The 27350-nt window shown below is 37.6% G+C and overlaps 1 protein-coding gene across 5 annotated transcripts; it reads left to right on the top strand.

Annotated features, from left to right (window-relative positions):
* On the top strand, positions 1-23924 carry LOC122299267 (protein PSK SIMULATOR 1-like). 5 transcript variants are annotated; one of them, XM_043109404.1, is made up of 14 exons: positions 1-311; positions 465-489; positions 781-1326; positions 5515-5840; positions 5968-6060; positions 6160-6250; positions 6701-6794; positions 16326-16423; positions 16697-16766; positions 17357-17460; positions 22228-22344; positions 22567-22643; positions 23000-23044; positions 23123-23924. In XM_043109404.1, exons 3-14 carry the CDS (start codon positions 1003-1005, stop codon positions 23634-23636), a joined length of 1953 nt encoding a protein of 650 aa, XP_042965338.1. In that variant the 5' UTR covers positions 1-311; positions 465-489; positions 781-1002; the 3' UTR covers positions 23637-23924. The 5 variants fall into 5 exon arrangements, with proteins under 5 accessions (XP_042965338.1, XP_042965335.1, XP_042965337.1 ...); XM_043109401.1 differs by having other exon boundaries at positions 770-1326; XM_043109403.1 differs by having other exon boundaries at positions 1-489.
* Positions 23925-27350: the final 3426 nt, after the last annotated feature.

The following is a 27350-nucleotide window of genomic DNA, read 5'->3' as shown; positions in this document are numbered from 1 at the left end:
TGGTATTCGTTTTTTTGTTTTTTGTATTTTTAAATAAGATTCGATATGATCAAGTTCTTACAAAAATACTGATTAATGTTGGTAGTGGGACATACCAAGATGTTTGACTCCATTTCAAATTGAAAGACTTTTGGTTAATGGGTGGATGGGGGGTTAAAGCAGGAGGTGGAAATTGAGGCTGGTTGGGGGATTTTGGGGTTTTGACTACAGCAGCAAGCAGTCAGTCCGTTTGATGGGTTGTGGGTTTGGCAGCTTGATCACTGCCATAAGCTAAAGCTCGAGATCATAGAGAGAAGAGAGAGAAAGAGAAGGTTTTGTGATTCTGATCGACTTTCTCAGTTGTGCATCCCTTTTCTTTCTTTTGCCTTTTGGGTTTTGTTGAGGGTCATTTTTTTGTGTTCTTTCTCTGCTCCTTGTCTTCTTTGCCTATCATCATCGTCATCATATTCTCTGTTTTCCAACAGATCCAGCTGCAACTCAACCACTCTGGTGAGTTCTTATCTATTTCTATTTATGTATCTACACGCTGTGTTATTCTATTTCTTGATAGCTGCGTTTGACTTTTAAATTTAATTTCTAATGTAATCGGCGTTTATGAGTTTCTTATTTTGATCGCCTTCTTAATCAAATGCCGTTTCTTTTTCCTCTTCTTTTTCATTAAAAAATCAATTCCAACGCTTCTGGTATAATTTTTATTTTTGAAGTGTTATGATTCTTACTCTCGGATTAGTGGTTGGATATCTTGTTGATTCAGAGTTTGGTGATCTAGGAGTTGAATAGGCTGGAGCTTCAGTGGTGATCAGTATTGTTACTGTGGATGTATGCGAGGAACTGGAATGTTTCATTCTTAGTTTCAAACTGGTATCATTAAATTCCTAGCTGTGGGAGTCACAGGAGCTTCTGGACTGTCTCTGATACTTACAGTTTTGAATTTCTGGACACACGGGCTACTCTCAATGATTGTGAATAACAAGTGAGTTGTAGTTTGTGGTGGTCAATTCGATGGGTGGGATTTGCTCAAGGTCGAGAAGATCCACTGTTGATGATGGAAATGTAGATAATGCTGCTGGCGTAAACTTTTCACATGCTAATGGTCATTCTAATAATGGGGCTGGGATGGATTTTCAGTCTCGTGCATTGCCAGAAAAAATACTTAGCCATGACCCATCACCAGTTGGTGAAGTTGTGGATAAGCAGTTAAGAGAACCGAATGTAGTATCATATGGACTGCATCCAGATGATATCAATGATGGGATTCCCCACTTGTCGAGGGTGTTATCGAACAAGTCTAGATCGAACAAATCTAAGCAGGCAGCAGTGGTGAAGGTAATTTTGAATTCAATTGTTCTTTGCATGTTTTTGCTTTATGGTTTTCTTGGAATTGATAATACATCTTTTGGGTTGAACAATGTATGGTATGATAGGTTGCTATATGCAAGGTTGTTTTATATTTGCTTGTCTTCAGTGGCATTTGAAACCAGACTCTTCTATTGGAAGGAATCCATTACTAGAAATCAGACCCATCAGAAAGAGGATAGTAACATGTTGCAGTAACTTCAGTTAATGAATTTCTAAGAGTTACCTGTCCATTCTACAGCTCTTTTCAAATCATGGCTTTGTGCTGTGTGGTCTCTTTTTGTCGAACAAAGAATTTGAAATCATGCTATAAGAACACAGAGACAATAATCAAGCAAGCATGTACCATTGATAACAAGTAAAAGGGTGGGTGAAGGGTGGCAGCGGGTTTGGGTGTCTTAGGGTTTTCTCTCTGATAATTAATTCATAATCCATATGCTATAAATGTTATGACTATTGTAATACACAACATTTGGTGTTCTTTAGTACTATGACTATTAAACTTTAGTTTCTCCAGTCCACATGCTCATTAGAGTGTGTTATGTTCATTCAAATACGGAAGTAAATGGGAAGCCTACCCTTGCATTCTGCATCATCACACAAATACTGAGCCATTATTGGCTCGGTGTGAGACAGAACTTGAACAGTAGCCAAATTGATTAATAATTAAAAAATAATATGGAATACAAGAAGGTAGACACATTGAAATTTTCTCCAAACCTTTTATAAACAGGTTCCCTTGACGGTTCGTCATATGCTGTCAGTAATAGTGTGTTTTTACCTCTATTCATTGTTCATTACATGGATAATACTATAATAACTTCAGCCAAGAACTCTAAACGGACATCTCGTCTTGTTATGGCCAGTGGGATGGTGAGACCATCAGTTCAAGAACTATTTACCTTTTTGACTTATCAATGAGAAATTGATCATACTCCTTGATTACTCAGCCCACCTTTCTTTGGATGTATGCCCTTTTTTACGCAATTGAATACTTTTGTAAATGATTTAGTTTGTGACATGTCTAGAGATTTTCTGGGTTTGCATGAAATTAGGTGACTTGCTGGAGAAATTTTCAGAATTTGAGGACGGAAATTAGAACATTTTTTGTTTGTGGATAGTATTGGCTGTATACTTGTACCGTTAGCCCTAGTAGCAAAATGTTGCCTATCTTCCTTTTGTGAGGAAGAGGTATTGGAGTTGACCCTTGGACAAAGGGATTTTGGTTGAAGCTAGGTACCCAACATTGAATATACCTTTGCTCATTGAAAAAAGATTGGAGGTAGGGGCTAGAAAGCTAAAGGTAGGATAGGGTTGGTGTATGAAACCTTCTAGGGGCAACATTGCCTTGTCAATGAATCTTAAAGTTCACCTGCCACAATGTAAAGGAGACCTGTAGGATATTTCCGTTGATAGGGGGTAAAAGGCAATGGTAATTATTGATTAAATATTTTAAGTTGACAGTACAGCCTAATTAAAGTTGTTTTATAATGAAACTTTAAAAGAATAAACTCATACTATGATTTATTTGTTTGATGGATTATTATTTTTTTGATACATAATAAGAGATTTTATTAAAGCAAGTAAATAGGCATAGCCCAAGTACACAGAGAGTATACAAGTGGAAACACCTGGATACAAGCTAGAGACTAGGAGCTAGAAAATGCTAAAAGAAAATCATTAAGATTATCCCCATTCAATACAATAACTTTTGCCCAAAAGCCAAAGTTCGAAAGAAAAACTCTCTAAGGTCCCCCAATAAATGTTCTTTGTCATCAAAACACTGCCCATTCCCTTCTAGCCATAGGCACCACATCGAACATAAAGGAATCATCTTCCTAATATCAGCAATGTGATGACTACCCATAAATCCTTTCCAGCAAGCCAAGAGATCCACCACCGTCTTGGGAATCATCCAAGCAATACCCAGCCTGCTGAAAATCTCGTCCCAAAAAGTCTTTGCAACCTCACAATGCAGAAACAAGTGGCCAATCAATTCACCATCTTTCTTGCACTAATAACACCAGTCTAAGCAGATTATACCGCACTTTCTCAAATTATCCGTTGACAATATCTTCCCTAGAGACACCAACCAGCAGAAAAAAGCAACTTTACTAGGCACCTTTGCTCTCCAAACACACTTACAAGGGAATTGATTGTCACATTGGCAAGTCAGCATTTTATAATAAGAGCTGAATTTATAAATGTAATTTCCAGCATGTTCACACAACAATCTGTCCTTCCTTCCCTGCACAATTTCCATATCATACAGCCTACTGAAAAAAACTGAAACAACCGGCAGTTCCCAATCATGAAGGTCTCTAATTAATTTCACATTCCATTAAGGGATATTATTAGAAAAAACAACAGTATCAGCCCCGTAACTTCTGTCTCTCATCCACCAGCCTTAAATGAGACATGGTTAAGAAATTCCCCCCAGCCATTCCAAATATATTTCCACAAACTGACATCATACACACTTCTAACTTCGTTAGAACACCAACTCCCTCAGGCTCTCCTGTATTTAGCATCAATGACATTTCTCCATAGTGCATCCATCTTTAATTGATATCTCCAAAGCCTATTGCAGTTAACTGTAGATGAGTATTCTTTGGCCATGAAAAGAGCCATATCGTGTAGTAGGTATTTCCTTTGTATACTTCCTGTGTACTTTGGCCGTGCCTATTCTTGGTAATAAAATTCTTATTAATTATAAAATAAAATAAAAAAGGAGCTATATCACGTCGACACCTTCTACATTCAAATGAAAATTATGAAGTATCTTGAACAACTATTGTCTATATGACCTTGCCAAACTGGGACTTGTGTTAATTTCAAACTTCTGATGGCTGAGAATCAATCAATCCTTCATAAATGAAATTTAAGATGTAACATCTAGCATGTAATCTCAATTTGAGCTCCTGGTGCTTCTTCTTATTGCTGTTAACTTACGGTTTAGCTATTTTACTGGACTATATATTTCTAGATGTCTGAAATTCTTCAAGATTGATCACAAATAAAGGGAGGCAAATATGCTTCATAGTTATGAAGATTCTGCTTTCAGGGATATGGTGTTTTATTGCTTCTCTGTTGGCTTTTTGGTAGAAATTGCCATTTCTTTGATGTGAGCTAAACAATTAGGGGATGTTTGGAAATAATTTCCATCTTGTTAGAGGGCATGGTTGTAATTAGTGGAACCTGTGAGGGTATAATTGTCAATTGTATGTAGTGTATATATATGATGGTACATAAATGAATAAAGTTAGTATTGTCTCCTTGTGTATCTACATGGTATCATTGTCTCCATGTGCCACTTCATTCGCGATAAGATACTAAGTGGTGACATTCTACACCTTTGTGAAGTTTGCTGATAAACTCGCAGATATGTTCACTAAGTCATTGTGTTGTAGTAGGTTAAAGCTTATTTGTTTTAAGCTGGGTTTATATCATATATATGCCCCAACTTGAGGGGAAGTGTTAGAGGGCATGGTTGTAATTAGTGTAACATGTGAGGGTATAATTGTCAATTGTGTGTAGTGTATGTATATGATGGTGCAGCAATGAATAAAGTTAGTATTGTATCCATGTGTATCTACACATCTCATCTCATTTCCTTCCCAAACATCATTTAAATACAGACACTTTATACTATTATTACAACTTTTTCAAACTAATCATTACAATTTTTCCAAACTTTCAAACAATAAACAAAAAACAATTCAACTTTTTCAAATTCTAAAACAAAAATTATATTAAAAAAATTATATTCTAACAATATTTTAACTTTATAATATTTTTCATTCAACTTTTTTTTTCTCATTTCCCAAAACTTAATAAATACTTAACTCAAACTATCTCACTACTATTCACAAACCATCTTACTACTATTCACAAAATTCTCATCTCATCTTATTTCCCAAGCATCCCCTTATTGGTTAGTCTGAACTCACTAACCTAGATGCTTGTTGGCATTGTGTTAGTTGCCAGTATTTGCCATGGTTTCAGACATGTCCAATGGTGGTTTCCACACTTTAATTTGTTGTTTGGCTTTTAACTGAGCAAGAAATACAATAGTCAGTAATTAGATAATATTGTAATAATGGAGTAAATATTATGGCAATGGTGTCGAATTGGCATAAGTTTTCTTTTGTTTTATAGGTTTCGGAGGTGAGCTCCCTTCTGGGCAGAGCTGGTACTGCTGGGCTTGGGAAGGCAGTAGAAGTTTTGGACACACTTGGTAGTAGTATGACAAATTTGAATCTCGGTAGTGGTTTTACCTCGGGGATGGTAACAAAAGGGAATAAAATCTCAATTCTGGCTTTTGAAGTTGCAAATACTATTGTTAAGGGCGCCAATCTAATGCAATCCCTTTCAAAGGAGAACATCAAGCATTTGAAAGACGTGGTACTTCCATCAGAAGGGGTGCAAAATTTAATTTCGAGAGATATGGATGAACTCCTGAGAATTGCTGCATTTGACAAGAGGTTTATAGACATAGAGAGTTATATTGCTTTTATTGCATTTTGCTATTGCCCTTATTTTGCTGGTTGATTCTCTTATAATTGTTACATGCATAAGAAACTTAATCATTTTATATTGCAATTCTGGCAGAGAAGAATTGAAAGTTTTCTCTGGTGAAGTGGTGCGTTTTGGAAATCGTTGCAAAGATCCACAATGGCACCACTTGGATCGCTATTTTGAAAAGTAAATGATATGGATCTTGTGTATTATACGTTTGATGTGTTCTTTAAACCTCTCAACCGAGGTTTTCATGTTCTGCTCTTTATCTTTATGATATTTTAGGTTGGGTTCCGAAGTTACCCCCCAGAAGCAATTGAAGGGTGAAGTAGAGGCTGAGATGCAGCAATTGATGACATTGGTTCAGTATACGGCTGTGAGTATTTCCACATTACTGTTGAAAAGAGACCACTACACATTTTAAGTTGCAGTAATGTAGATTAATAATATAGTCATAATGGACCTTTGTCTCACAGTTCGAATTAAAAAGGAAAGAGTAGGACTATTGTTTCCCCTCTTTCATTTTCTTTCAGTTGGAAATATATATTTATTGATAGATAAATGATAATTTATTGACAATAAACATAGGCGTAGCCCACGTACATAGGTCGTATACAAGAGAAACACTAGTTGGAACTAGAAATCGATACAAGGAAATCATGTAACTTTGTGATCTTCTATGCATTTTTTCCCATATTTTCACATTTCAGATGGACATAATTAACAAATTACACATTGACTATTTGAGTTAAAAGGCCCATTTGTATTGAGTTTATACCTTGGAACTTGACTGAATGGACAACAAACCCCTTTCTATTGGTTTCAGGAATTATATCATGAGTTGCATGCCTTGGACAGATTTGAGCTGGATTATCAGCGGAAGCTTCAAGAAGAGGATAGCTCCAATGCTGCCCAAAAAGGTAAGAAGACTTGGATTTCTAGTTTTGTGAATTGTTCATACATGATGGGTATGCTTATTACAACATAGACGGTTGTATGTAGGACCAGGATGTTTAAATGTCTAGTACTGTTGATTCCCCAACTCTAGAATGGGTCATCATCATTCCCAATGCCTTGCTATATCTAGCCTAGTAATCTTTCATTGCTGAGTTTTATAATATTTTTCTATTTAAAAATTAGGTGCATATGTAACTTATGAACCAAAAAATAAAGATTAACATCTTATTTTGATTTGTTGATATTTGAAACATGTCAGTAGTGAGTAATTTACATTATATTTTTATCAGTAATCAAGAATTTTTATTCATAAGAAAATGAGGCATAGCCTAAGTACATAGGATGTATACATAAGAAGTATCCAACTAGGGTTTACAACCGAAAGTAGAAAATCATGGACATTTAGTCCGTTAAAATCAGTGAACCGTGCCCATAAGAACAAGGTTTTAAAGAAGAGAATTTTAAGCTTATCCATTTGTCCTCTCGCAATCATTGAAGCTTCTATCATTTCTCTCCCACCAAATGCATCAACACATACATTATAGGGGCAACCTTCCATATTGCTATCACTTGTGAATTGCCTTGGAGTCCTCTCTAGCTTGCTAGAAAATCTACCAGCCTATGAAGAATGGCCCATGATAATCCTATTCCAGCAAGAAAATCATCCCACATGGTCCTAGCCACCTCACAATGTAAAAGTAGGTGATTGATTGATTCCCTATTCTTTTTACACATGCAACAGTCCAACAACATTACACGGCGTTTGCCTTAGATTGTTTGTAGTAAGAATCTTGTCTAGGGAGGCCGTCCAAACAAAAGCTTTAAGAGGAGCTTTCATCTTCCATATATTCCTCAATGGAAAAGTGGTCATGTCCTGACTAGGTAGAACTTGGTAGAATGATCTAATTGTGAATCTACATTTCTTGGATGGGCTCCAATTGATCTTGTTTATGATGCCCTCAGTCACCCTGGCGGAATATGCCAAGGCAAAGAACTCAGTGTTAACCTTCAACTCCCAATCTTGTGCTACCCAAATGAGATCTACATTCCATTGAGGGAACCACGAAAGAAGGCCAAGAGGTCAGCTACTGAAGCATCCTTTGCCTGTACAAGCTAAAAAATGTCAGGGAATGTTTCTTTGATACTTTGTTCACCACACCATTTGTTGTGCCAAAATTTGACTTGAGAACCATCACCTACCTCAATACATGCATGGCTTAGGAAAGTCTCCCATCCTTTTCTTATGTGTTTCCACAAACCCACCCCATATGATCCACATACCTCATTCGAGCACTATCCTCCCCAAGACTCCCCAAACTGACTTCCATAGGGCCACCCTTTATTGGTGGTGCCGCCACAACCATTTACCCAAAAAAGCTTGATTGAACTTCATCAAATTACAGATCCTCAATCCCCCCCAAACATTGGTGTGCAAACAATTGACCAATTCACTAGATGGGATTTGAACTTGTTCCCCATCCCACTTCACAAGAAATTCCATTGTAGCTTCTCAATACGAATGGCTACCTTTGTTTGAAGCCGGAACAAGGACAGAAAATAGGTTGGTAGGTTATAAATGATACTTTTGATTACAGTAAGCCTACCTCCTTTAGACAAGTATAACCTCTCCCAAGAAGCCAATCTACGTTCCACCTTTTCTATCACGGTGTTCCAAAATTTTATCTGATGTGAAGGAAGCACCCAACGGTGGGCCAAAGTACTTTTTTTTTTTGATAGATAAAAGAGATTTTATTCATAGTAAATAGGCATAGCCCAAGTACACAGGACGTATACAAGAGAATACACCTAAGTACAATCTAAAGCAAAAATAGCACTAAGGAAAAGCATTACAAATGTTGATATCCCTCACAAGATTATTCACCCAAAAGTTTAAAGTGTTGAAGAAAAAGTCCCTAAATTCCATCCTTGTGCGTTCACGATCTTCAAAACACCTCCCATTTCTCTCAAGCCATAAACACCAGAATAAGCACAGGGGAATCATTCTCCACTCCTCTGTACTTCGTGCACTTCCAGCTGCACCTTGCCAGCAAGCCAAAAATTCCACCACATGAAAAGGCATTACCCAATCGATACCTACCTTAACAAATAACTCATTGCACAAAGCTGTTGCCATTTCACAATGAATAAACAAATGGTTAACAGATTCACCATCATTTTTACACATGGTGCACCAGTCCATCACATAAAAGCCCCTTTTCCTCAAATTATCGGTAGTTAAAACTTTCTCAAGCGACACCAACCAGCAAAAAAATGCAACTTTACTGGGCACTTTAGCTTTCCAAATACATTTCCGGGGAAATGTTATATTACTATGACTAATTAACACCTTGTAATAGGATTTCACAGAAAATCTGCTTTTAGTATCATGAGTCCACTGCAACATATCATCCCTGGTCTGATCAATCTTAGAATCATAAAGGATAGCATAGAAATCAGCAGCTTCACTCACTTCCCAGTCCTGTAAGTCTCTAGAGAATTCCACATTCCAATTTAACATGTTATTAGAAAACAAGTAAGAGTCCGCCATAGCAGCCCCTTTACATTTAGCGATCCTGAAAGGCTAGGAAATGCTAATTTAAGAGCTAAATCACCACACCAAACATCATGCCAAAAAGAAATATTGGATCCCGTCCCCACTTTGAAATTAGTGTTTCTGATTAAGTCCCCCCATCCCATTTGAATGGACTTCCATAGACCCACCCCAAACACCCCTTTTATTTCATTAGTACACCAGTTCCCCCACATCCTTCCATATTTAGCATCAACAATTTGTTTCCACAATGCATTATTCTCATTGTTATACCTCCAAAGCCACTTCCCAAGAAGAGCTTTATTAAAAAGTTTCAAATTCCACACACCCAAACCTCCACAAGTCACCAGAGTACAAACCTTTTTTCCAATTCACCAAGTGAAATTTTCTTTCGTCCCCAATACCATCCCATAAGAAATTTCAAAAAATTCTCTCAATAATTTTTACCACCCTCACTGGAATAGGAAAAAGAGAGAGGAAACAAGTAGGTAAATTAGACAAGGTGCTTTTAATTAATGTAACTCTACCCCCTTTGAATAAATAGATCTTTTTCCAACCAGCTAATCTCCTTTCGATCTTCTCAATCACCCCATCCCAAATAGACAGATTTATGGGGAGCTCCCAAAGATAATCCAAAGTATTTATGGGCCAAAATACTTCTTATGTAGAGAAGATACTGTACATCCCTGGAGAAGGAGAACCCTCAAAGATTGAATGTGCCCATGATTTGCTCCGCAAAAGATGAGAGTCTCATCGGCAAAAAGCAAATGAGAAATATCAATAGAGCCATAATCACCATTCCCTACCGAGAAGCTAGAGAGAATGCCACCTTCCACAAGATCCGAAATCATCTTACTAAGAGTTTCCATGACGGTAACGAAGAGTAATGGGGAGGGCGAATCCCCCTATCTCAAACTACAGGAGTTGGCAAACCAAGGACCCTCACTTTTTAGGAATGAGAGCTAAAAATGTATCATTTAGACTTTTTTCAAAACTTTCATTAGCATGAAACTCTTGAAATACCCTAATGAGATCATCCTTGATCACTTCCCAACAAACTTAGAAGAAACCAATGGTAAAACTGTTAGGGCCTGGAGCCTTGTCACTAGCCATGCTATCACTTTGCACACTTTATCTTCTTTGAATGGACTCTCAAGCCACCACGATCCCTGTTGGGCTAATGATTCAAAAGTTAATCCATCCACTTTCGGTCTCCATGTGTACTGTTTAGAGAGGAGGTGCTCATAGTGCTATACAATCTGGTTCTTGATGACTAGCTGATCCGAGGAAACTGCACCGTCTACCACCGCCTCAATTGCATTGATCCTCCTCCTAAGTGAATACACTTGTCTCCCTCCTTTAGCTATAGTGCCCTTAATTTTTGTCTTTAGTAGAGTTGGGATGGCCTGGGTGATGCCTATGAAAGTAGTGGATCTACTTGCATGTTGGATTGGGCTTCAAAGTTCTCCTCAAGTGGTCGTCGTGTGGAAGATGGTTCATTTGTCTTATGTGGTGTATTTGGTGGGAAAGGAACAAGAGATTTTTTAATTATAAGGAGCGCACTATGGACCAAATCTGGAAATTCTTTGTGTTCTCCTTATTTCAATGGTTTTCAGCTATAGTGCTTGATGGAGATTCAGAAAATCATGAACTCATGATTTTCTGTTTTCATTTTCTTCTTTATAGAATGTAATTAGCTGTTTCCTTTTGTATACTTCCTGTATGCATGGGCTTTGCCTATTTCATTCAATGAATTAAATTCTTTCTTACTTATCAAAAAAAAAAAAAAATTTGTCTTCAAGAGCTCTCTTCCATCAATGTTGCTCTTTCAAGTTCCATGACTACAGACTCTTGCAGATTCTCTCAGCTTCCGAGAGAGTTCTTGTCTCCTCCTCGCTCTCCACCCCTGTAGCTCCTCCAAGAGAGAGCAACTTTGGTGGGCCACATTTCCAAAAGCTTGTTCATTCCATTGCTTCAAATCATTCTTTAGCGCATTTAGTTTTCTTGCCATTATGAAACTTGGGGAACCTTGGAAGCAGTACGACGACCACCATTGCTTGAGCTTGTCTACAAAATCGTTACTTTTAAGCCACATATTCTCAAATTTAAAATACCTTCTACCCCCTTGGATGCCTCCACTGTCTAAGATGAATAGGGAAATGATCTGAGCAAAGCGTGGGTAGTCTTTTTTGAATTACATTTGAAAAATGTTACTCCCAATCGGGAGTTATAAAAAAACCTATCAAGCCTCGACCAATATGGGTGTTCGCGACTGTTGGACCATGTGAACATGCCTCGAATTAAAGGAATATCCATAAGCTCATGTTAAAAAATGTCAACATAATCCCTCGTAGCAGGGTTAATGTGAGACGCACCCAATCTTTTACTCGGGAAGTCAGTGACATTATAGTCCCCCCTATACAACTTGGTATCTCCCACCAACTAAGAATTCCCGCCAATTCTTCCTACTATAGCTTTCTTTCTAAATCAAGATTAGGGCCATATACTCTTGCAAATGCCAACAAGAATTCGTCTTCTTTATTCTTCTTTTTTTTCTTTTTAATATAGGTAATCAAGAAGTTATATTCATAGAAATAGGCAAAGCTCAGGTACACAGGAAGTATACATGAGAGACACCTACCTAGAGGTTACAATAGAAAGAAGAAGGTCCTGGACCCTAAGTCCGTTACAATCAATTGCCCCCGCCCATAAGAACAATGACTTAAGAAAGAAAACTTTTAGCTCCTCCATAGTTTTCTCTTGATCTTCAAAGCTTCTGGCATTTCTCTCACTCCAAATACACCAACACATACATATTGGGACCATTCTCCAAATTGCCGCTACTTGTGGGTTGCCACGGAGATCTCTCCAGCTTGCATGGAAATCTACCAATCTAAGAGGCATGACCCAAGACAATCAAATTCTTGAGAAAAAATCATTTCACATGAATCTAGCCACCTCATAGTGTAAAAGCAAATGATCTACTGATTCCCCATGCTTCTTACACATACAACACCAATCCAGAATAATTACCCGTCGTTTCCTCAAATTATCTGTAGTGAGGATCTTATCCAATGATGCTGTCCAAACAAAAAAAGCTACTCTTGAAGGGGCTTTTGTCCGACAAATGCTCCTTCACGGGAACATAGTCCTTCCAAGTCTCGTTAGCGCTTGATAAAAAGAGCTAACAAAGAAAATATCTTTCTTGGAATGACTCCAGTGCATCTTGTCTCCGGTGCCCCCTGAAGTACTTACAAAATACAATGCCGCAAAAAACTTCATAAAAGACTCCAATTCCCAATCTTGGGCTGCCCTATTGAAATCCACATTCCATTAAGGGGAACCATTTGAGACGGTAAAAAAATCAGCAATCACTACATCCTTTTCTCTAGCCAGCTCAAAGGGAGCAGGAAAGGTATCACGAAGACACCGGTTACTGCACCATTTGTCATACCAAAAATTGACACGCGAGCCATCGCCCACAACAAAATGTTCATTTCCTCGAAAGGACTCCCAAAGGCTCCTAATAAATTTCCACAACCCCACTCCATATGTACCTCTAACCTCATTCGAGCACCATCCTCCCCTAGCCTCCCTGAACTGTGAATCAATAACCATCTTCCATAAAGCCTCCCTATCGTTTTGGTATCTCCACAATCATTTACCCAAAAGGGCTTGATTGAATTCCGTCAAGCGGCGAATCCCCAAACCTCCCCCGAAAATTGGGGTACACACCATAGACCAATTAACCAGATCGAATTTGAACTCTTCCCCCAATCCACTCCACAGGAAATCCCTTTGTAATTTCTCAATACGGTTAGCCACCTTTGTGGGGAGCAGGAACAAAGATAAAAAATAGGTGGGTAAGTTTGAAAGGGTGCTTTTAATCAAAGTCAACCTACCACCTTTCGACAAGTATAGTCTCTTCCAAGCAGCCAATCTGCGCTCCACCTTTTCAATCACATCATTCCGTGTCCTTTCAGATTTAAATGATGCACCCAAAGGTAAGCCAAGATACTTCATAGGAAGTGAAGATATCTTGCAATCCAGGGTTGAAGCTAAAATCTCCACTTCATTGACAACCCCCACTGGCACTGATTCAGACTTAGCAATGTTAATAATTAGGCTTGAAACAACTTCAAAACAATGGAGTAACACCCTCAATGCTTGCATTTGACCAAGGTGTGCTCCACAAAAGATGAGAGTGACATCAGCAAATAACAGGTGTGATATGTTGAGCTCTCCATTCCCCACTAGAAATCCATAGAGTAATCCCCCCGTCTACCAGACCCTCAATCATCTTACTGAGAGCTTCCGTGACGAATAAAAAAAGAAGGGGAGATAGCAGGTCTCCCTTCCTCAAGCCGTGAGAGAAGTTGAAGAAACCCACCGGTGAGCTATTAACCAAGATAGAGAAGCGAACAGAGGAAATGCAAAATTCCACCCATTTCAGTCGTTTACCCCCAAAACCACATCTGTCAAGTAGGTAAAGTAAGAACTGCCAGTTGACATGGTCGTAAGCTTTCTCCATGTCCAGCTTACCAAGTAACCCAAGTTCTCTAGACTTCATTCGACTGTTCAAAACTTCATTTGCAATAAGAACCAAATCAAGGATTTGTCTACGTTTGACAAATGCATTTTGCGTCTTCGAGATTAGTTTGTCCACCACCGAGCTCAATCTATTAGCTAGCACTTTAGACAAGATCTTACACACCCCATTCACAAGACTAATGGGGCGATAATATCTCACATCCGTAGACCCTACCTTCTTGGGAATGAGGGCTAAGAAGGTGGCGTTTAGACTCTTTTCAAATCTTGCATCAAAATGAAATTCTTGAAAGACTTGCATCAGATCCCCCTTGACCACTTCCCAACAAGCTTGAAAAAGGCCCAAGGTAAAGCCATCCGGACCGGGGGCCTTATCACTTGCCATCCCTCTAATAACCCTATGCACCTCCTTTTCTGCAAATGGCCTCCCTAGCCACTCTACATTATGTTGGTCTAATGTTGAAAAAGACAAACCATCCACTTTCGGTCACCAATTGTGCTCTTTTGATAGGAGTTGTTAATAGTAGCGTTCAATGTGGTTGTTGATGACCACTTGATCCGAAGAAACTGTCCCATCTACCATCAGTGTATCAATAGCATTGTTCCTCCTGTGAGAATTAGCCATCCTGTGTAAGAATTTTGTACACTTATCCCCCTCCTTAAGCCAGAGTGCCCTTAATTTCTATCTCCATGAAATCTCCTCCATCAAATTTACTCTAAAAGAAGCAAGCCACAATAAACTCTCCTACACATTCATCCATTCTCTCCACCACCCATTATCATACATCACTAAAGCACCTCCGGATGCCCCTTTAGATGGCAAGTAGGACCAGCCAACATGATGACATCTCCATAAACACTCTCCTCTACTACTGCTCTTCCCTCTTTACCCCTATCACTTTGTTGCAAAGCTGATGTGTGGCCCACACCACTCGACACCACCACCAGTTTCACCGCGCCATCCATTGCTGCCTCTGCATACGACTTGACCAGGTTCCCCTTCCCTCTGTCTACTACCCTGATCGGGAGTAAAGGCAATGTCTGTGTCTTATCTATCAGATGATGGACAGAGCATGCTTTATCTCCAAAGAGAGGCATTGTCACCCCCTTCCTTCCATTCCCTCCAGGATCAGTAAAACTCCTTGACACACACTACCGCCATATTCTGCTAGTTCTTGATAACGCCCGAAAGCATTAGAATGCTGATGAGCGAAAATAGCCTTGTCACCATCTTGATATGTCTTACATAAATCTTTCTTGCTTACCAATAATGAACATTCTTCCAATGTGTTTGCAAACCAGTGTGCACTGGCACAACTTAGCACCATCTCCTTTGTAACCTTCCTACTCCTCTCAATAATACAAATGCATTTTGCCCCCTCCAATGATAAAACAAACACCTTTGTTTCTATCGGTAAGTGTTTTAAGAATCCCATCCTTGTAGACTAAAACAAATAGGTAAATGATAAGCAACTGAGGAACCTGATTCTGACAAGAGTCACTGAAAAAAATACCATTAGTTAAAATGTCTGGAGAGAAAATGTCCAGAGAGGACATGTCTCTTAGAAGGAGTGGAATCTATGTAACAAACTAAGAAAAAAATCATGTACGGAGACGACACATATGTTGGCATACTTATCAAAAGAAAAAGTTTGTTATGTGTTTGCATCTTTGTAATGTGAGGCATAGGCATGATGCGTTTTGTGTGGCTGGTCCAACAGTAACATTTAGTATGGTAACCCACAAATTGCAGTTGAATGGAATATGGTCCCTACCTGTCTAGTGTGGTGTATTTAGAGGGAAATGAATGATTGGAATTTTGAGGATCACGAGCAGACATTGGGGAAGCTTAAATTATTTTTATTACTCTGTTTCTATGGGCAGCTTTTATAGATTTTAATGGGCCGAGTTTTCTTTATCCTTTTTTTTTTTTTTTTTTTTTATAAGTAAAAATTTTATTCAACAAATGCAGTAGGCAAAGCCCATGTATACAGGAAGTATACAAGTTCTTTATCGTTAATGGGCGGGACATTCTTGTGTCTAATTCTTGTGCCTTTGGGCGGAGCTGTTTGCGTATATTATTTAAATATTCAATTACGCATAAATGACACGTTAATTTTTCATCTTCAAAGCTTTCTCTCACCTAGGTTAGCCTATGGGCTCTTTTTTATTGAAATATTCAGCCCTAGTTTCAAAGTTGTGATGTTCTGTATTAAATCCTGATAGATTATGGAGGATTACTTTTAGAAAAGTAAAAAAAAAAAAAAAAAAAAAAAAGAAGAAACAAATGGAAAGTCTTATTTTCACCGTTGTTGTTACAGTTACGGTTATTTATTAGTGACTTTGTTTCCTAGTGTTGACTTATATTGGTTTATTTCTCTATTTTTGAAAGTAGGGGACAGCCTTGCAATTTTAAGGGGAGAGTTAAAGAGTCAAAAGAAGCATGTAAAAAGTTTGAAGAAAAAATCACTCTGGTCGAAGATCTTGGAAGAGGTAACCTTAGTGCTGCTTTATGTAGCTCTTTCTAGGTGCATAAAGAGATAATGTGCGACATGAGAATTTGGGTTCCTGGATATGATTAATAAATATGTTTTCTCACACTATCACCATTGTGCATTTGGCGGCCATATGTGCAGTGTGCAGTATTATAATTCCTGGTTCTTAAGAGATACTTACACAATGAACCACTTTGCGTCTTATCCTCGAATTGTTTCTCATTGTTGTTATTCATTTACAAAAAGACCATTCTTTTCTCTTCTTTTGCAGGTGATGGAGAAGCTTGTAGACATTGTCCATTCCCTGCATTTGGAGATTCATGATGCCTTTGGTAGTGCTGGTATGCATTGGGAAAACATTAATGATATTATGTGCATACCGGGGCTTGTCTTGCTCATCGTTGTATTTTCTCCTTACAAATGGGAAAGCTAGACTCTGGGCATTTCTAGTTCCCAAGGTGTATTTGTATTCAACCGAGGTTATTAAAGACAACATCCAAGTTTACCTTAAAGAATTGGAAAGATGCATCATATTGATTGGGGAACAGATTAGTTGCTAGAGTAATGGAGTTTGTGCTTCATAGAAAGCAAGCAAACTAAGTCACTGGAAATATTGAAGCTTCCCTGGAAATATAGAACAACATCTGTTCATTTATGAACCTTGTGGGAAAGCCCCAATTTCTTCTGCATCAGATTGCAAATCTATCTAGGAGGATAAAACTGTCTCTCTCTACTTTTTTTAAGCTTATTAAAAGTTATTGACTAACATCGTTCACTTATTTTCTTCTATAAGGATGATTTCATTCACGTCATTTATTTCTTGAAGTGGCCTCTTTAAACAACACTAGATGTAGAAGTTTATGGGGGGGCTATTCTTAGGCTTATGTTAATTTAGTGAAATTCTCATGCTTTGACCTCTTCGACCTTGCAGATGATGACAAGCCAATAAAAGGTTATCATGGCAATCATAAAAAACTTGGGTCTGCCGGTCTTGCATTGCATTATGCAAGTATTATTGCTCACATCGATACCATTGTAAGTTTATGATTAATCCAGTCTTGACATGTCTTCACCTTTCCCATTGTTTGTTCTGTTTACATCATAACTGTAAGAGTAGAGGTGTTCTTCCAACCTGGTCGGTTTGAAATGACCTGCGAAATACCCAATGCATCTATGAAACATATCCCAAGTGTAATAATAGCAAAGAAACTTCTTCTATGTACTTCAGTATTATCCAATAAGTTTGAAGTACCTTTTTGCTTTCTTGAGTTATTTTGAAGCCCATGTACTTGGGCTCTTGCCTATTCTTATGATCAATAAAGTTTTGTTTAATGATAAAAAGAAAAAAAAAAAATTATTTTGAAGCATGATTTTGTGGAAGAATAGATAGAAAGACAGACATTTTCTCTAGATGACTTTCTGTGTTAGACAAAAAGGGTCCCTAGATGCCTATTCCTATTCTAGAAGGTATTAGTTAATTCATACCTAATACTTATCAAAAAAAGTTAATTGTGAGGTGTCTATCGTAGTTTGTCCTTTTATGTCCCTTGATATATGGAAGAATGAAATGAAGGCACTAAAGAAATTCACCCCCATTTCTCTTACATTTTCATATTCTTTTTTTGGTTGAGTAAGAAAAGTTTTGTTGAGACAAGTAAATAGGCATAGCCCGAGTACCCATGAAGTATACAAAGGCGCAAGCCTAGTTACAAGTCAGGAGCTAGAAAAAGAAACAAGGAAATCATGAACACTAGTTTCGTTGAATACTTTGGCTGAAGCCCAAAGAAATAAGGTGTTAAAAGAGAAACATCAAGTTCGTCCACTAAGAGTCCCTTATCTCCAAAACACCAGTCCTTCCTCTCAAACCAAATACACCATGTAAGACATAAAGGGATCATGTTCCAAACAGCAGCAATTTGAGATTTACCCCTAAGAACTCTCCAATAGGTGAAAAGATCTACCACGCTCCTAGGCAACCACCCATGCCACTTCAATCCTATTGAAGACCTCATACCATATCAGTCTTGCCATCTCACAATGAAGTAACAAAAGATTCACTGATTCACCACATTTTTTACACATTTAGTATCAATCCATAACAATTAATCCACACTTTCTAAGATTGTCCTAGGTCATAATTTTCCCAAGGGAAGCAGTCCAACCAAAGAAAGCAGCCTTTGAAGGCTCCATGCTATTCCATATACACTTCCAAGATAAAGAATGTACCACATTCTGACCAGACAATGCCTTGTAGATCAAACTGTGAACTTCTTATTTCCAATATGAATCCAAACCATTTTCTGTCTCAGCCCTGCCAATACTTGTATCATACAAAAAACTAAACAGATCAGAAATTGCATCCATTTCCCAATCATTTGCTGTGCAAGTAAAGTGTACATTCCATTGAGGGGAACCGCTTTAGTAGTCCAAAACACCCGCCACTGAAGCATCCAAATTATGAGCGATCTGGAGGCCGGGAAAAGCAGGCTTACGGCAGGATCGTAGGGTTTGAAATTATTGTTCAGTCTCCCTGGTTTATGGTTGTTTTTTTTTCTTGTATTTGTTATAGTACCCCTTTTGGTGAAGCTTTCAGATGTTTTTTTTTGTAAGACTCTTAGTCTCAAGGGCAGTGCCATGATAAATCTCTAAATAAACTAGTTTATGGTTCCTGTTAGAGTATTTGGTGTAAGAGAAAAAAAAAAAAAAAAAAAAAAAAACACGAATGTTTTTCTTTTGGTGGTTTTGTGTTGGTTGAGTGATGCTCTGATAGAGTGCCGCGGTATAACCCCAAAAAGACTAGTCAATTTGAAACTTTCTAGAATTACTTATACAACCTAGTTTCACCTAGTAAGTAGCTAATGTGGGCTAAGCTGCCATTGCTACCTTTATAACCTACCCACTATATGTGGATATACGCATTCTCAATGTGGGATAGGTAACACCCTCTTAATTTTTTTACGTCCTCATCAGGGCCATGTGCAGTACTCCAATATCACATGGGTACAACCTTGCTCTGATTCCTGTGTATTGGTCTAGGGAAAGCTCTAGCTACATTTGCTATAACCACAAAAAGTTTAGTCAATATAAAGCATCCCTAGAATCGCTTATAAGCCCAATTCACCTAATAAATAGTGGGGCATGTTTGGGTAATGAGATGAGATGAGAATTCTGTGAATAGTAGTGAAATGGTTTGAGTTAAGATGTTTTTTTGGGTTTAAAGTTAAAAAATTGTTTGAATATAATTTTTTTAATATTACTTTTGTTTTGAAATTTGAAAAAGTTGTATTATTTTGTTGTGATTTGTTTGGAAGTTTTGTAATGATTAGATGAAAAAGTTGAAAATTTGAAATTGAAGTGTTTTGTATTTGAGTGATTTTTGGGAACGAAATTATGAGAAATTTTGAGATGAGATGAGATGTTCTCAACTCATCTCACCTCCCAAACATGGCCTAATGTGGGATTTAGCACCTATGACTACCTTTATAACTTACTAGGTGTCTGCTACATATCCGAGAAGCCTGGAATCCACTCTGTAGATTATTCATATTCTATATGGGGAATAGGTTGTTACATATAGTCATCATGGCAATCCTTGCCGTTGTTTTTTAAGGTTCCATGGTGGTTAGCTGCAGTCTCTGGTGGGTTTTAATGTCTTAGTGCTTTGAAATAGAATACGTGTGTTATTGACCACCTCTTGGTCATCTGAGGTATTTGTTTTCATCAGCATGGCGGTTGCCAATGTTTATGTTTATGAGCATTGCCAGGCATGTCCGTGGTGCTGGTTGGCTGTGAGGTTCTTGTCAGCATGCACAGTTGTGTTGTAAGATCTCTTGATGTTGATTTGTGGCCATTGCTCATGTTGATGCCAAGAAAGTGTGGTCTTACTGGGTTTGCTGGTATCATCTGTGGTGGTAGATAAGTTCTCCCTTGGCAGAAATTGTCGGCAGATCTGCTGTTGATTGAATGATGACCTATGGTTGGTTTCGGGTGCTCTCTATTCTTTATAATGATTGTTTACAGTCAGGTTTGTTATTTCATCATTCTTGGGCTTGACTTAGGTTATTTAGGCATCAGTCACGGTTTATATGCTGATCTTATGTTGGATTTTATGGTTGCCGGTCTTTCTTACATTTCATGATTCATGGGCCATTTCTCTCCTGCCTATAACTATTGGGTCAATCCCAGCCTACCTCCATGGTTCAACATGGACCTAAAAATAATGGGTCAACTGGAGTCCAAATTTCAGCACTTTCACATTTTTTATCTGGTTTAGTTGGTTTTGGCACATTTTGAATGACTATCAGTCAGTTTAGTAGAATGCCGGATGTAGAGCTCGGCTGGTTCAGTCAGTTTTTTTGGCTGAACTGTACTTGGCAAGTTTCAATTACTTTTCAGCTGATTTTCCTTAGTTTGGCCAGTTCTAGTGGCTTTTGGGGTGATTTTGTTGAGTTTCAACTGGTTCATACAGTATCTTGGCTGTTTCAAGTGGTTTCTCAATCAATTCTGGTTGAGTTGTTTGTTGATTCCATATCGATGACCAGAATTGTGATCGCCATGGGTGTTTGTTGTCCTAACTGCCCTTGTTGTTTTGCGGCGAGGTCTGACCAGCATTGGTCTTTTTTTTTGGGGTCCCCAGAGGAAGAGAAGGAGAAGAAAGAGGGGGGGGGGGGGGGGGGGGGGGGGGGTTAGATTATGTTTTCCGACAAAATCTAACCTGCCCATTGTGTTTCCCAATGAGATCTTACCTTGATGTTTTGTGGTGGAATTAGAGCACTTCCCTGGGATTTTTGGGCAAGATCAGACTAGCAATGACGTTTTTAGGCAAGATTGACTGTAGTCAGCCTATGTTGGCAAGTCTATAATGGTGTTAGAGTTTTAGAGGAAGCTTGTTTATATCCTAAACACAGGTTGTTCAATGTCTACAACTTAATTATTGTATGTCAATATCCATCTGGATCGGTAATGCAACTCAACTAGTTTATAAAACTTAAAAAGTATTCTCAAACCAATTGCTTGTCTTTTAGACTTTTTATTCCATAAGGTATCATGTAATATCAAAATGTGATATTGTAATTAACCAATAAAAATTTTTCAATTAGATTTGTCTTGTTAAATCACTCCCATTTTCTGGCTGTGGTTCTAAAATTTTTGGACCCAAAATTGAACTGTTATAGTTAAGAATCTAACTGAAGCAACCCAAATTGGTGGTTTGGGTCTTTGGTACCTGAAAAGCATGTTGCACCAACTTTTGAGCAGTTTTGGGCTTGCCAAAACCTCCCTGGACAACGATGGCCTTCTTGAGTTTACTCATGAGATTTGTTTTTCATGAATTTGTTGGACTTGCAATAAGTCTGGGGTACTCAAGTATTATAGAATGTATCAAATTTTTGGGTACCATTGGGTAGTTGTAGGACTCATTGTTCATGAGAAGCGAATATGGATGGTTGAAGGAAAATTATGTACTGTACATACCGGACAAACATATGTCACAGCTGTGATAAACAAATGAGATACGGGCATCCTATTTTATTATTTTACCAACCTTTTGTTATTTTGATGTTTCTAACAGTCAGTGTAAAGTTTGCTCATAAAGAAATTATCCAGGTCATAAGCAGAAAAGTTGTATCAATAGCACAATAATCTCCCAGCAATCTGGAGGTTATGTTTAGACTAAACAAATGTGAAATGTTGCTGTATGTTTTTTTTTTAATAAGGGAAATGATGCTTTATGTTAAGTTATCTTTTCTTTCTTACTTTCAATAAGGGTTTTTTTTTTTTTTTAACACATCATGTTATAATCAGGTGTCTCGGTCAAGTTCTGTACCTCCAAATACAAGGGATGCTTTATATCAGGGTCTGCCGCCTAGTATGAAGGCATCTTTGCGTTCAAAATTACTCTCATTTCAGGTTAAGGAAGAGGTACGTATTTTATACACTTATTACAAAGGAGAATAATCTGAGTCATTGCAGTATTTTGTGTTCTTTGCTGTATATATGCCTCGTGTATATCTCTTTGTGTGTGGACATGCGGCTGTAGACACTATCGATTTGTCTGTGAGGGCAGAATTTACTTCAGCCAAAACTCCGACTTTTAATTTATATCTGCTTATCCCTAACTTTCTTCAAATGGTGTTCTTGCAGCTAACCATCCCACAAATTAAAGCTGAGATGGAGAAAACTCTACACTGGCTTGTTCCTATTGCTACCAACACAACAAAGTAATTCTACTTGCCCTTACAGTAAATGCTTTGGTCTATGAGGGCATCTGATACCCCTGTTCTATCATTTGTGCAATTCCCTTTCTTGCAGTGGGAAATATGTGTCACGCATGAGCATGGGGGTACTATAGCAGTTGTTTTATTTCTTAATTATAAAAAAAGCGAGATCTCTTCCACACTGTAATGTGGTGGGTTTGAGTTGCAAGAATTTAAATGGGTGACAAGATGCTATTTTTGCTAATTTGTAAATATTTCACCATGTTGTCTTTCTAATTGTTTTATTTTACCTTTTTTTCCAGATAATTAACCATATGGTTTTTATTTATTTATTTATTTATTTGCATTTTGGTCCACAGAGCTCATCATGGCTTTGGGTGGGTTGGAGAATGGGCAAATACAGGGTGAGTTCTTAATGCACTTGCTTTCCCTTCATTTATCTTCTGTCTCATATTTCACTAAGCCTTCCCTTTTACTTTTAGGTCTGAGGTGAACAGACAACCTACCGGCCAGACTGACTTGCTTAAGATCGAAACGTTACATCATGCAGGTAAGGAGAAAACCGAAACTTATATTCTTGAACTAGTAATGTGGCTTCACCATTTGGTCTGCCAAGTTAGGGCTGGCAATGGTGGATTGAGGTCTCCTGGAAAATCCCCAATTCGCTCGCCCAGCCAGAAAACCACAGAGTTATCAACATACACACCCTATTCTCAATCCCCCATGTTGACGGTTGAAGACCAAGAAATGCTTCGGGATGTGAGTAAGCAGAAATTGACTCCTGGAATAAGCAAGAGTCAGGAATTTGATACTGCAAAGACCAGGTTAAGCAAGCACCATAGGCTGAGTAAGAGTATCAGCCACTCCCCAAGTGGAAATAAAAAGGACCTATTTCCCATTAGGAGGCCATTTTCTCTTCCTGTCATTGACTTCAATATTGACCGGGTCAAAGCCTTGGATGTCATCGACCGAGTTGATACAATGCGAAGTCTATAATTATACATGGCATTTCAACATGCTTCTCAAAGGAGACAATTGTGTTTGAACTTGGTACGTCTGCTACATTTTCCAAGAAGGGTGCTCTAGTAGTTTGTGGCAAGGGAAATCTCATGTGAGTTGCTAATTAGATCATGAGTGGTACAAGTCATCACTTTTTTTGAATGTGAAAATTTAGGGTGATAATGAGTTGGCAATTTGATTGTTGTAGAGATGGAAGGTATAAGTTCAATATTTAGTTATGTACAGACAGGCATTTTAATAATTGAAATTTCATGGTTCAGTTTCTTTTCTTTTTCCTTCTTTTTTTTTTTTTTCAACAAGATACGCTTCATTCATTCAAAATAAAAAAACTACATTGCTTAGGAAACTTAAAGACAGAACAGGAACTATTAAAACTAATTACATATAAATGGGAGGGTCTTTCCCACCATGAAAGTCTAACAGGCATGGTGGAATGAGGATGAGGGGTATAGTTTTTGGACGCTGCCCACTGCACAATAGAATGTGTGCATTGATTCAGGTCTCGATATATTTTTCTGGTTTACCAGCTTTTAAAGAGTTGCAATGTACTTTATTTTCTTTTTCCTTTTGTTTATACATGAATGTTTCTTTATTCTTTCCAGCAGCCACAACTTTCAATGGACTGCAGATGCAAACTAATCGAGTAATCGACTGCTGTGTCTTGATCTTTCTTTCTTTTTTTATTTTATTTTATTATTAGTATATTATAACTGTAATGAATTACATGGTAAGTGATGTGTTTTACATATTGACTTCTTAAGGCACTGTGATTTTTCCAAGTTTCCCGTAGCTCCACATATTTTATGTGAGGTTTGAAGCTCGATTAATGCTCCTATATTGACCGAATAAGACTGGAATCACAATGTTTGGCAGCTTGCCAACTTAATGTAAATTCCAAAGCAAACAGCAAAAGAGGCCTAAAGAGAGTTCAAAAGAAATTAAATTAAAAAGTGGGAAACCAGTGAAGGAAACAAGATTCATGAGCTAATATGCCTTTGGCGTTTGTTTCCATATAAAAACCACTTGGGCTGGTTTGGTTACACAAAACCAAATTATCTTAACTCATTCTATCTCATATAATCATTACAACTTTTCTAAATTTCTGCAAAAAATGTAATAAATAATTAACTTTTTCAAATGTCAAAATAAAATTAATATTAAAAATTATATTATAATAATATTTTATTTAACTTTCAACAAAATATCTCATCTCATCTGAACTGTGTAATTAAAAGAAGTCTAAAATATCATTTAAAAATAAAGAAAGAAATATCTCTATATAAACATAAAATGCTTCAAATGTGAGATTATTTGTGCAGCTACAATAGAGATTTCTCATATAACTCGTAGATACAAATTAGCTTTGAGCCTTAATAATAAACAATAGAGATTTATCCAACCATCCCAAAGCTAAGTAATCAAGATTCACATACAGATTTAAAAGATTCTTCCTCAAAGTAGAAAAAAGCATCATTTTCAGCAAAGAATAAGAATTAAAAAGATTCAGAAAGTTCATCTTCTTCAAAGAAAAAGTTTCCTTTGGAACAATTGAAGAAAAATTTAATACAACTGTTAAAGAAATCCATCAAGGATGAACTCAACAGCAATGATTCAACTAAAGAATCAGAAGCTTCCTCCATAACAGAAGACTCTGATCCCTACAGTAATAATTTCGGCCATGATTATGAAGATTATCCCCTATTTTTGGGAGATGACTGAGTGTCGGCACAAACCGACAATGTTTCAACAGCTCTGAAGCCTACAAGGACTCCAGGCTGCATCCCACTTGCTTCAACTTTCGGCACGAGAAGACAGATACTTTCAGTACAGAAAGATGCTTGAACTTTCGACGGAAGAAGACAAATTTACTTTCGGCGAAAAGAAAAATGTTTCAGACAATTGAATAGTAAAAGTCACTATTCACTATTCATATTTCACTGTTTCACTCGTGATTTATGGAATTTACTATTTGTAAAAGCAATTCCTTCATTTACAAAAGGATGCTTAGTTTCATTTGGTAGGCAGAGCTTATTTGGTGAACAAGAACTTCCCAATACTCTCCTACTAACCTTGCTTCCCCTAGTTTCTCAAGTTTCTCTTATAATATTTTGTAAGTTTCAATATCATTTATAATATTTTGAAGTTTCTTTTATATTTGTTTTACATTTCAGTTTACATTTGTTTTACATTTCAGTACTGCATTCATGCATTGGTCGGCTCTGCCACCACATAATTCTGTACACGTTTAGATTTCCATTTTCTTCTACTCTCTCTTCTCCACTGCTCTTCCTATTCTATTCTTACTTCCACTCTTTTTGGTATCAAAGCCATTTCTAGTTTTGGTGGCTAATAGATTCACTCTATCTTTGCTTCTTTCTTTTCTTGATAATTTCTGGAAACACTCTGTTTTCCTTATCTAGTATCTTAACCCCAACCTATTGTGCGCCACCACAGTTGAATACAACATTCGGTAAAAGTCTCTGGTATTCCCGTGTTAGCCTGGGTGTTTAACGGATGTGTGAGCAAATTCCGCTTTGTTATTATGGCCCTCCGGTATGTGAGATCTCATGCAGCTAGGAAAGGGTGTAGACCTAGAGTAAAACATTCAAAGAATTTTTTGTATCATCCTTTGAAGCATAATGATTTTCCAGAAAATCAAAGAAAAGTATATGCTTGTTGAGTGCATGCATCATTTCTTTCCATTTTCTTCTAATCTTCTGTTTCTCAGGAATAGAAAACGTCGCATGATAAGTTTTTAGAAGTAGAGGGATGGGTTCCCCATTCTTCTTCTGTCATCATTGAAATCAAATAACAATTATGGAAAATAATTTTTGAAGGATCAACTTTAAAGTTGATCGGTTTGATGGAAATGGATCATGTATGCAATAGGATTCCAAGGTAAAACTTGAGATCTTTTGCTGGATTTTCAGGGATCCAGTGACAACCTCGGGGAAAGTAATTCAAAGCTATTTGAAACATATCTGTTTGTATTGATTTCTCAATATAAAACAGATTATCTAAGTAAATCTTTTTGAAGTATTCTGCCTTATTGGCAGGAAGGAAAGTGGAACCATTCAGACCATGCTGAATCCTCTAACCCAGCTAAGGATGTTTGCCTACTCCACCCTTCTGTTCCACAGAAATGATTTTCTAGAGTAGATATTATTGTTTGCCATGAATTCATTATCGAGTCTTAAGTACTAGCCTTGAGCCAAAGGCTAATATTAAGTCTCCCAAAAACCAGACCCTTCTGATGCATAGCTCAACTTCAAATGCTAACATCAGAACCCCCAAAATGCTTTTCTGGAAAGACATTGATTTACTAGAAGAATGGATCCTTAAACAAGAACTTCCCCCTCCTGAAGTTCTTCCAGAGGACTACAATATTAGTTATATTCAACAGTATCTTGATGGTACTGTAAAGATTTCTTTCGACTGACCTTTGATTACCAACGAAAGAAGAAACTCTTTTGCTGGTTCCAGATCCTTTTTTAACTCAGACCAAGATCAAAGAGATGAAAATCTCAAAAGATACTTGCGGGATCCTGAAGATTCTACTCGTCCAATTTTGATTAGGGAACTTCCTACGAAGGAATCCTCTATTTCAGATTTAAAGTTGAAAGGAATTTCAACTGATTCATAGGTTACTTCTGCTTATTATTCAACCAAGGATGATCTTAAATCCAAGGG

Source organism: Carya illinoinensis, chromosome 16 (assembly GCF_018687715.1).
Source record: "Carya illinoinensis cultivar Pawnee chromosome 16, C.illinoinensisPawnee_v1, whole genome shotgun sequence".
NCBI lineage: Eukaryota > Viridiplantae > Streptophyta > Magnoliopsida > Fagales > Juglandaceae > Carya > Carya illinoinensis.
Note: the sequence above shows the minus strand (reverse complement) of the source record. Positions and strands in the feature narration are given on the sequence as shown.

Bases quoted from the DNA above. Each gene is read 5' to 3' on its own strand.
- LOC122299267 (XM_043109404.1), top strand. From the start codon at position 1,003: ATGGGTGGGATTTGCTCAAGGTCGAGAAGATCCACTGTTGATGATGGA. The intron at 16,767-17,356 runs GTATGCATTGGG...TCGACCTTGCAG, and splicing joins TGATGCCTTTGGTAGTGCTG to ATGATGACAAGCCAATAAAA. The intron at 22,644-22,999 runs GTAATTCTACTT...TTTGGTCCACAG, and splicing joins ATTGCTACCAACACAACAAA to AGCTCATCATGGCTTTGGGT.